Source organism: Vitis riparia, chromosome 15 (assembly GCF_004353265.1).
Source record: "Vitis riparia cultivar Riparia Gloire de Montpellier isolate 1030 chromosome 15, EGFV_Vit.rip_1.0, whole genome shotgun sequence".
NCBI classification, from domain to species: Eukaryota; Viridiplantae; Streptophyta; class Magnoliopsida; order Vitales; family Vitaceae; genus Vitis; species Vitis riparia.
In genome coordinates this window covers 269,165-281,175 of record NC_048445.1, presented here as the reverse complement: position 1 = coordinate 281,175, position 12,011 = coordinate 269,165, and the positions used below count along the sequence as shown (strand labels likewise).

The following is a 12,011-nucleotide window of genomic DNA, read 5'->3' as shown; positions in this document are numbered from 1 at the left end:
AATTGGTTTGAAAGCCTTAAATTAAAATTATTGGGTTGGATCCCTTAAAGAGAAAAGGGCCCATGGCAATCGTATTGAAAGACTTTGACTGGTCAAAGGAAAGGGGCGTGGCCATAATACGAAGGAATACCAAAAAAATTGAAATTTTAATTTAAGGCTTTGACGGGTTTTGTGGCGAGTGGGTCCTTCTTTATATTTATTTAAAAGCCACCGACCTCTCGTCTCATTACTTGTTGACATTTAGCTGGCAAATCACATGCTTGTGCATTGGGACCCCAAAAAATGGGAAAAGGATCACCTGCTTGCATGTATTGGGAATACAGACTGTAATATGATCGTAGTAAAGGTACTGAGCCAAGCATGCAACTTCCATCTCAAAGTCCTTCACTTACCTATATAAATTCCCGAAATTAGTTTGGGATTTTCTATTTCCATCCTCTCCTTGTCCTCATTGTTATCATTGAGTAAAAGACATGGATCTCTTCTTCTCATATCTACTTTACCTTATAATACTCTCCACTATATCTCTTGGCATAATCTTTCTTACTTATCACCACAAATCTTCCAATTCAAAGCTTCCCCCTGGTAGAAAAGGCTGGCCCATCATCGGGGAAACAATGCAGTTTGCCTTAGCAGCTCAAAGGGGAAATCCCGAGAGGTTCATAAATGATAGAATGAACAAGTACTCCCCTGAAGTATTCCGGACCTCCTTGATGGAAGAGAACATGGCTGTGATGTGTGGTGCACCAGGGAACAAATCTCTTCTCCAATGAGAATAAACGGAGAGTTGGGTTGGGTGGGTTCTTTTTCTTTATATTTTTTAAAATCCACCGACTTCTTTATATTTTTTTAAAAGCCACCGATCTCCCCACTTATTACTCGTTGATATTTAACTGACAAATCACATGCTTATGCATCGGGACCCCAAAAAATGGGAAAAGGATCACCTGCTTGCATGTATTGGGAAAATCGATCTTTACTTTTTACTTACAATCCAACCACCCCACAACCAAAAAAAATATAATAAATAGTTTTGCTTCATATGAGACCCAAAGATGCCGTCGGCAAATCAACAATTCACTAAGCACAAGTTCTTTCTCAACTCTCTCTAAGCTTTCATCCAGAAACTGTCCAACAATGGCTTCCTCTACCCAAAAACCCTCTTCTTCTACCTCAGTCCGTAAATATGAGTTCGAAGTGTTCTTGAGTTTTAGAGGTGAAGACACCCGCAACAATTTTATGGATCATTTATTCGTAAATTTGCATGGGAAGGGGATTAAGACTTTCAGAGACGATCAACTTGAAAGAGGAGAGGAGATCAAATCAGAACTTTTGAAAACTATTGAAGAATCAAGAATTTCCATAGTTGTGTTCTCAAAAAACTATGCTCATTCCAAGTGGTGTTTGGATGAGTTAGCGAAGATCATGGAGTGCAGGGAAAAAATGGAACAAATAGTCTTTCCGGTGTTCTACCACGTGGATCCTTCTGATGTGCGAAAGCAAACAGGGAGCTTCGGAGAGGCATTTTCCATTCATGAAAGAAATGTAGATGCGAAAAAGGTGCAAAGGTGGAAGGATTCCTTGACTGAAGCAAGCAATCTAAGTGGTTTCCATGTGAATGATGGGTAACTTCAACTTCCTTAATTTGTGCTTTTGATTTAATTAAGTTGTAAGGATTTAGTTGTCTTAAATCATGAATTAACAAGTTAATAATTTTGTATGGTAAAGCTTGCTTTGTCATCTTATTAACACTAGGCTCAAAACTTGTTGCCTTCTCATTATCTGTAAAATGTTCAATATATTGGGTTCTTTTAATACTTTTTACATCCTATTACTTTTGTTATATGGACAAAATCAAGTAAATATCGCTAAATTTACTTTATATTTCTTATCTTTTGCAATTCATTATGACTCATGAAGTGTTAAATTGTACTTTATAATTGGCAGGTATGAGTCAAAGCATATTAAGGAAATTATTAACCAGATTTTTAAAAGATCAATGAATTCTAAGCTTTTGCACATTAACGATGATATAGTTGGGATGGATTTTCGCCTGAAAGAACTAAAATCATTGTTAAGTAGTGACTTGAATGACATTCGTGTGATTGGGATCTATGGACCTGGTGGAATTGGTAAAACTACCATTGCCAAGATTGTTTATAATGAGATCCAATATCAATTCAATGGTGCTAGCTTTCTTCAAGATGTTAGAGAGACATTCAACAAGGGTTGTCAACTTCAACTACAACAACAACTTCTTCATGATACAGTGGGGAATGATGAAGAGTTTAGCAATATCAATAAAGGAATCAATATAATAAAGGACAGACTTGGCTCAAAAAAGGTTCTTATTGTAATTGATGATGTGGATCGGTTGCAGCAATTGGAGTCAGTGGTTGGAAGTCCTAAATGGTTTGGTCCAAGAAGTACAATTATCATTACAACTAGAGACCAACATTTGTTGGTTGAGTATGGAGTGACTATATCACATAAGGCTACAGAATTACATTATGAGGAAGCTCTTCAACTCTTCAGCCAACATGCCTTTAAACAAAAGGTTCCTAAAGAAGATTATGTAGACCTCTCAAATTGCATGGTACAATATGCTCAAGGTCTCCCTTTGGCCCTTAAAGTTCTAGGTTCTTCTCTTCAGGGCATGACAATAGATGAATGGAAAAGCGCATCGGATAAATTGAAACAAAACCCTATGAAGGCAATTAATGATGTGCTTAGAATAAGTTTTGATGAGCTTGATCCTTCTCAAAAGGAGGTTTTCCTGGACATTGCGTGTTTTTTTAAAGGTGAATGCAAAGATTTTGTGTCAAGAATATTAGATGGTTGCAATTTATTTGCAACATGCAACATAAGAGTTCTTCGTGATAGATGTCTAGTAACTATCTTAGACAACGTCATACAAATGCATGACTTGATACAAGAAATGGGTTGGGCAATTATTCGTGAAGAATGTCCTGGAGACCCCTGCAAATGGAGTAGATTGTGGGATGTAGATGATATTTATGATGCATTTTCTAAACAAGAGGTATGAATTAAATGCTGAATATAGTTATTTAAATGCTTATAATCAATTTTTTAGTGGTTAATTGTCTATATAATTGTAGTTAGGATTTTTATCTTGTGTTCTTCCCTTATTTTTCCTTATTGTTTTCCAGGAGATGCAAAATATTCAAACCATATCTTTGGACTTGTCTAGATCAAGAGAAATACAGTTCAATACAAAAGTGTTTGCCAAGATGAAGAAACTTAGGTTGCTTAAAATCTATTGCAGTGATCATGATGGTTTGACGAGAGAGGAGTATAGAGTGCTTCTTCCTAAAGACTTTCAATTTCCTCATGATTTGAGATATCTTCATTGGCAAAGATGTACTTTGATGTCTTTACCTTGGAACTTTTATGGAAAGCACCTGATTGAAATCAACTTGAAGTCTAGCAACATCAAACAACTTTGGAAAGGGAAAAAGGTATGATCATTATTTCATGTTTTTTTTCTTTATAATAATTTTCATTTTTTTTTTTATTAACAAAATGTCTTCTGTTACAGCGTCTTGAAGAATTAAAGGGCATTGATCTAAGTAACTCAAAACAATTGGTCAAAATGCCAAAATTCTCAAGCATGCCGAATTTGGAGAGACTGAATCTTGAAGGTTGTACAAGCTTGCGTGAACTTCATCCATCTATTGGCGATCTCAAAAGTTTGACTTACTTGAATTTAGGAGGATGTGAACAGCTCAAAAGTTTCCCATCCAGCATGAAGTTTGAATCTCTTGAAGTTCTTTATCTTAATTGTTGTCCAAACTTGAAGAAGTTTCCTGAGATCCATGGGAATATGGAATGTTTGAAGGAGCTTTATTTAAACAAGAGTGGGATCCAAGAACTACCAAGTAGCATTGTGTATTTAGCATCTCTTGAAGTCCTTAATCTCTCAAATTGTTCAAACTTCGAGAAATTTCCTGAGATCCATGGGAATATGAAATTTTTGAGGGAGCTTTATTTAGAAGGATGTCCAAAGTTTGAGAATTTTCCGGATACATTTACCTGTATGGGACATTTAAGGGGGCTTCATTTACGTAAGAGTGGTATTAAAGAACTCCCAAGCAGCATTGGGTATTTGGAATCTCTTGAAATTCTTGACATCTCATGTTGCTCAAAATTTGAGAAATTCCCAGAGATCCAAGGGAATATGAAATGTTTGTTGAATCTTTTTTTAGATGAGACTGCTATTAAGGAACTCCCAAATAGCATTGGGTCCTTAACCTCTCTTGAAATGCTTTCTCTTGAAGAATGTTCAAAGTTTGAGAAATTTTCAGACGTATTTACCAATATGGGACGTTTAAGGGAGCTACGTCTATATAGGAGTGGTATTAAGGAACTCCCAAGCAGCATTGGGTATTTGGAATCTCTTGAAAATCTTAACCTCTCATACTGCTCAAACTTTGAGAAATTTCCAGAGATCCAAGGGAATATGAAATGCTTGAAGGAGCTTTCTTTAGAGAAAACCGCTATTAAGGAACTCCCAAATAGCATTGGGCACTTGCAGGCCCTTAAAATTCTTACTCTCAGTGGTTGCTCAAATCTTGAGAGGTTTCCTGATATCCAAAAAAATATGGGGAATCTATGGGCTCTTTTTCTAGATAAGACTGCTATTAAAGGATTACCCTACTCAGTAGGTCATCTCACCAGACTTGATCGCTTAAATTTGGAAAATTGTAGAAACTTGAAAAGTCTTCCAAACAGTATATGTGGGTTGAAATCCCTGAAAGGCCTCTCTCTCAATGGTTGTTCAAATCTAGAGGCTTTTTCAGAAATCACGGAGGATATGGAACAATTAAAACGCCTTTTTTTACGTGAGACGGGTATCTCAGAGCTGCCATCATCAATTGAACATATGAGAGGTCTTAAATCCTTGGAATTGATCAATTGTGAGAACCTTGTGGCTCTTCCCAATAGCATCGGTAATTTGACATGTCTTACTAGTCTTCATGTTCGTAACTGTCCAAAGCTCCACAACTTGCCTGACAATTTGAGAAGCCTGCAATGTTGCTTAACAATGCTAGATCTAGGTGGTTGCAATCTGATGGAAGAAGAAATCCCCAGTGATTTATGGTGCCTATCCTCACTGGAATATTTAAACATAAGTGAAAACCATATGCGTTGCATACCTGCTGGCATCACTCAACTTTGTAAGCTTGGTACCCTTCTCATGAATCATTGTCCGATGCTTGAAGTAATTGGAGAGCTTCCATCAAGTCTAGGGTGGATAGAGGCACATGCTTGTCCATCCCTGGAAACTGAAACTTCTTCAAGTCTACTCTGGTCTTCTTTGCTCAAACACTTGAAATCACCGATTCAGGTATCATTTTCATGGCATAATTATCTTTTCTATTTTTTTTTTCCTTTTTTTTTTTTTTTAAAAAAAAGCATGAGATTTACATGACATTTTTTTCTGCAGCGGAGATCTAATATTATCATTCCAGGAAGTAGTGGAATACCAGAGTGGGTAAGTCATCAAAGAATGGGATGTGAAGTAAGTGTAGAGCTTCCAGTGAATTGGTATGAAGATAATAACTTGTTAGGATTTGTTTTATTCTTCCATCATGTTCCCCTTGATGATGATAATGAATGCGTGAGAACATCTGGTTTTATTCCACATTGTAAATTGGCGATATCCCATGGTGATCAAACTGAACGACTGGATAATATTGGTTTTTATCCTCATTGTAAAACATACTGGATTAGCGGTTTATCATATAGCAGCAGATGCTACGACAGTGGTAGCACATCAGATCCAGCACTGTGGGTGACGTATTTCCCTCAGGTTGGCATTCCAAGCAAGTATCGATCCAGAAAGTGGAACAACTTCAAGGCTCACTTTGACAATCCTGTGGGTAATGCCTCTTTTACATGTGGCGAAAACGCATCCTTTAAAGTGAAAAGTTGTGGGATACATCTCATATACGCCCAAGATCAGAAGCATTGGCCTCAGCCGTCGAGAAAAAGGCCTGCTAATAGAGAAGATCACTCATCCAAGAAAAAATTCTCTAGTTTCCAAAGGATCAAGGCTTTCTTTAACCTCTATCAAGGTATGTGTTCTCTCTCTTCTTTTTTATTTTTTATTTCACTAGTGAATAAAATATTTATTAGATTGAATTAGAGAAAAATGAAATATCTAGATAACATTTGAAATCATAACATATATTTTTTTGTTCTTTTCTTTTCATGATTTTATTTTAATCATGTGTTCTTAATTATCCCAAAATTTTAGGAAATTTTTAGATCCCGCAGTTTCAGTTTGTCTGAAAGTTAAAAACTTTTTTCTTTATAAATATTTTAGGACTTATTCAGGTAGATAGATTATTTATATTATATTCTACTTAATTGTTGATAAAATTTAAGTTTATTTAAATAATTTATATTTTATTAAATAATTTTTTATGGTAGGTTGCTTTGGTTGACTTTAAGATTTTTAAAATTCCTAAGTTTTTAGGTTTAATCATGCCGCAACCAATTTACTACTGATAACGATGGTGCTACATTTATATTATATTGTTAGGAATAAATTTAAAATAGAAATTTTATCCATTTCATTATTTCAAAAACGATTCTTAAAATTTATTAGTAAAATTATTGAATTTTTTAAAGTTTTGTTAAAAAATGTAAAATTCTTTAAAATTTATGGTCACATTTCCTGCTATTTTTAAAAATTCCTTTGAAAATATTGTCTGAATTTTTGTTAATTTTTAAACAAAATTTTAAAAAATTATCTATTTTTGTCATTTCATTTCATACTTTATAAGTTCTCTTCTTTCATAAATAATATCAATAATTAAAACTTTTCTTTATCTATTTTGTTGTTTCATTTTTTATTTTATATATTTTTTCTTTCATAACTAATATCAATAATCACTTATTTTGTTAAATGATAAAGCACTTCATGAAATATAAAAATTTTGTATGTTTATTATAATTCATGTTTTTTTATAAAAAAAAATTACTTTGCCCCCTACTTATCTAACTCGGCCACTCCTTTAAGGCCATATCAAGATTGTTTGAAACATGTAACTTATATGCTTCTCAGTTTATATCTATATTTTCTTATTTAGTCATTACAATAAAATAAAAAGGTTCTTATGCAGAGAAATCAAACCAAAAAAGGTGAAGATATCTCTAGTTTCCAACTCTACTCCATAAGGTATGCCTTCTTTGTCTTTGGTTTTTATTGAAGGTTAAAATACTTAGTAGAATTAGTGGAAAAAAATATATAGACATATTTTAAAATGATAACATGCTTGAAAGAATATAGAGTTCAATATGGAATTAGATATGGTAAAGTAATTCAAATTTCTTTTTTCTTTTTTTATGCTTTTATTTTATTTGTTTTTAATTATTCCAAGATTTTATGAAATTAGGAGATCCTATTAAAACTCCTTTATTTTTTCTAATAAATATCTTAGGACTTATCAAAGTTTTATCTTTGGAATGAATTATTGAATTTAAAAAGAAAAACCATATTACCATAGCTCTTTTGGTAGGTCAAAATTTTTGTTTGAATTAATTAAAATTTTTATTTAGAGCTTCATTTTTTAATTGGTAGGCCAAAACAATTATCATGTGTTTTTCAAATTGCATAGAATGAATTAATATTTATTTATCTCTTACTTTGCTTCATGTCTAAAGATGAAAAGCACAAGATAATTATCGTTATAATATGCTCATTTAACTATGACTAACCATTGGCCAGGTTGCGCATGGAAACATGACTAACTATTGGTTCTGGAATTGGAAGGGTGGTAGAGATGCAATATTGAACCAGAACGAGAATGCCATAAAAGAGACTCTTTGTTTGGATTGTGGATTTTAATTTATATGTTTTTAAGCATGTATAATTTGAATTAGTAATTTAAATTTGTATGTTTTTAAACATGGATAATTTGAATTTCTGATTTTAATATGTATGTTTTAAGGCATGGATAATTTTATTTATTTGAAATTATTCACAAGTACTTTCAAGAATGACTTTGAGACATTGATAAATTATCCTCATTTATCTATTAAGATCATATGCATAGTGACCAAAGTAGCTTAAATTTTTTTATTGTGCTTCAATTATGTTACAAATTATTTCATAGTGCCTTATGAAAAGAGATATATTCAATATTTAATTATAATTATAGATGTCGTCAATCATAATTCAATATTACCATAATCCCAACTAGTATCATTAAATCCTATCTTTGACAGCCCTAGTTTAAAATTTCTTAAACCTAAAATCCCAAAGTTATTTTGTTAAATCCAACCATTATTTTTTTTTTATGACCATTTTTATACACTTGTTTTAAAATATAGTTTATAGGCATATATTTAGCAAGATTAGCATATAAAATTTTTGTTATGAAAAAGTTATGTACCATATTATTAAATTTATAAAACAAATATCAAGATGACAATTTTGATGTAACATGATAATACGGCTAAAAAATGACATGAATATTAGCATATTCGAGTGTAGTCATTTTCATCTTATATTAATCTCAATCCATACAAACCATTTATTAAGTTAGGCATGTCCATTTTCTTTAATTTTTCATAAAAAAATTGTGGATACCATATTTCCCTCGATTTTAATGTATATGTGTCTTAGTTCCCTCCGGCTTACTAATTTCATGTTTTCTAAAAAAGGAAAATAATAGTAATTTATATATGAAATCTAATAACTTGCATGGAACATAAATTTTATATTTTAAAAATTACTTCCAAGATTTTTAAAATTTGAGGTAGTCAAAAAAAAAAATTTAATACCTGATTTTGTATAAGAATTGATTTTTTAAAATTATTATTTTTTTCAAGATAAATTTCTAAGAGCTCCTACATTTTATATAGGAATTACTATAATTTTCCACACTTGCTTTTGTTTTATGATTAAATTATTCAACTTTCTATAATATAAAAACCAAGGGGTATTATAAACTCTAATTGAGAGAGACACTTACTTCTCTTATTAAATAAGGAAGTCACCTTTAAAAATTTTACTTCATAAATGAAAAAAAAGAAGATGATAAATGTAATATTAAAAGAAAAGAAAAGAAAAGAATATGTACAAGCATTTGGTTTCTTAACCACCTTTACTAGCCACTTCATAGGAGTGGAAGAAATTAAAATGAAAATTTTATTTTTAAAAAAATGAAAAAGAAATGTTTTTATTTAATCATTAATTATTGGACTACTTTTATTTTCAAGGATAATTTTGAAGATGATAGAATGACCAACCAACTCATCATCCCATAATGTAAATTAGTTTGCAACAATTAATGACATCATTTATTTTTTTAATAGAAAGATAATTAGTTATCCTTCTTAATTATTTGAAGCATCTATGATTTAGCATTATGTATAATATAATATACACTTAATCTATTTGAAAGTAATAAAAGATTTAAAATTTTATTATAATTTTGTATGATATCTTTGATTTTGTTTCAATCCAAACAAGAAATACTAAAAAATAATAATAAAAAAAAAAATACTAGCACATGAAGCTTGATTGCTCTCTTTCTGCCATTTAAGTATTATAAAACTTTGGATTCTATTATAAAATAAAAATAGATTTAAAGGAAATAAATTATTTTTATATATTACTTCAAACTCATTTTATTTAATTTAATACTTTTATATAACAAATAAATCATTTGAAAATATATAAGTTTTTAATTAATTTTAATTATATTTTTTATTTTTTATAATAAAATCAAATGTGAGAAAATAATTTTCTTTATTTACTACCATTCTTAAACCAAACATAGCATTAACAAATTAAATGAAAAGATTTTGAATTTTATGATTGATAATAAAAGAGGAAAAAAACACACACTTTCTTAAATTTTATTATTTTAAGAATGAGAATCATATTAAAATAAAGCTAAAAAACGGTGGATTTTTTTTCATATAGTAATCATCTATTGAAAATTTTGTGTAAGTATACATAAATTCATTTTATGATAGAATTAAGGCATTGCAAAATCTTGACTCTAGCGTTATCACTTTTACTGAAAAAAAAAAAAAAAAAATTTCTCAATTGTTTCCTTCCTACCCACCAAAATTAAAACTTCCTATTTTATGTCCATAATTTTAAAATATTTTGTAAAGTAATGCCTATTGGAGCTGAGAATTTCTTGAGCAATAGTCCTCTCCTCGCCACGCGTTTCCTTATACCTGCCACACAAGGCTCGCCCGGTTTTACCCGGGATCACTTCCTCCAATGATTAAGTTAGCTGGGGTTTTCTAGAAAAAGGTAATATTTCTCATGCTACAATCCTTTTTTTTCTTTTTTTTGGACTTGCCAATTGTATTCATATACATTTCAACTACCGATAGGCGTGGAGATCATGGGGACACTTTTTAGCCACTTCAAGCGGTTACCGCCCCAAGCGTTAATTGCCTTCACTACACCTTGTGGGTTGTTCTCCCACGTTCTATTTACCACTTTACCTGTTGGGCTATTTAAGTCAGTTAGGCCATTAGGCTAGATGGGGTTTTAATTGATGCCCAAACTGGCCCGAATCAGCAGATAGTTCTTTAGGTAGGCCCGTTATCCCCATTTACCACGATGCCCACAATTGCCCTCAATTTTTTGTTGACCATTGGCTGAGGTCAAATGGAAAATTCTTTTTCATTTTAAGTGGGAACATATTTTCTTTGATTTTTTTGGACCTTGAATTTTTTTTGTATTGGACGCTCATAACAATGTACCTTCCAGCTGCCTTTGGGAGTTTCTTATGCCCCCTACCGATGACACACATACCATGCCTTTTCAAATTCCAAAAGTTATGACATCTTTCCTTTTGGAGTCTTAACAGCACCGTTACCACACCGCAACATTCTTGTTTTTTCCTCTTCCATTAACATCAAACTACCAATCCTGTATTATCGATGTTTAGGTGAGGAAAACCCACATTTTTCATTATCTTTATATACTAATTCCGGTTTTCGTTCTATTTACTCCATTTACATTCATGTTTTCCTGGATAAAGAGTTCTCTTCTTTGTTTGGTCCCTTGAACTCTGCACGAAAGTGCACTCAGAAGTCTCTTTCTAGGGTTTTTTTCTCCCTTACTTTTCCTATTAGCAACGCAAACACTTATAGAATGTCGAAGAAATCTGAAGGTTCTACGAAAGGAAAAGACCCTAGAAGGGTTCCTCCTCAGACAACACAACCTGCACTTTAGTTCGTATTGTGGACAATTTTGCCACTGATGAATTCAGAATGGATTTCAATATTCCAAACAATGTTGACATCCAACTATTGTGCAACACCACACCCCTCCCAACCGATACACACAAAAAACACTCCATGTGCTTCACTAGGGAGCAGTTCCATGTCGGGCTGCGCTTACCTTTGCCTTCATTAGTGATGGAGTTTTTGCATTATACCCAAATTCCGCTCTCATTTGTCCATCCGAACTCAATCCACATTCTCATGGGTTGCTTTATTTTAAATCATTTATTCAATCTCGAGTTGTCATTGCTTGAGATTCTTTTCATTTACACTATTAAGCTAAACAAATGAGGAAAATTCCTCATTTCTGCTTGGAGAAAGCAGTTGCAACTGATCACAAACATGCCAGATTCTAGGAAAGGTTTGACCATCAAACACGTGATTGTTTATGGAGAATGGGAATTTTCAACTCTAGATCCTCGTGGTCCTTACCCCTTGAATCATACCCTTAAACGACCTAGTAACTAATACCATTTTTTTTTTTTAATATCTATTTAATCTTGCTTCCGGACAATTGAAAACTATTGAGGACACCTAATAGAATGGGTGAAAAACCTTCCCAGGAATGGCTTACCAAGCTATTCAACATTGATTTCAAGCAAATAAGCTTTTCTCTTTTATTTACAGAGACCAATCTTTAAAGTGTGCTCTAGAACCTGGACCCTTTCACCTCTCAATTTTTTTCAAGGATTGCTCATAGTGACCTAATCCCCGAGATGCATTTT

The 12,011-nt window shown here is 32.2% G+C and overlaps 1 protein-coding gene across 1 annotated transcript; it reads left to right on the top strand.

The window, feature by feature from the left end:
- The first annotated feature begins 1,068 nt into the window (after positions 1–1,068).
- On the top strand, positions 1,069–8,028 carry LOC117931704 (disease resistance protein RPV1-like). The gene is made up of 6 exons (XM_034852726.1): positions 1,069–1,625; positions 1,948–3,040; positions 3,171–3,479; positions 3,560–5,368; positions 5,468–6,098; positions 7,757–8,028. The coding sequence occupies exons 1-6, from the start codon at positions 1,138–1,140 to the stop codon at positions 7,777–7,779; spliced, it is 4,353 nt and encodes a 1,450-aa protein (XP_034708617.1). The 5' UTR covers positions 1,069–1,137; the 3' UTR covers positions 7,780–8,028.
- Positions 8,029–12,011: the final 3,983 nt, after the last annotated feature.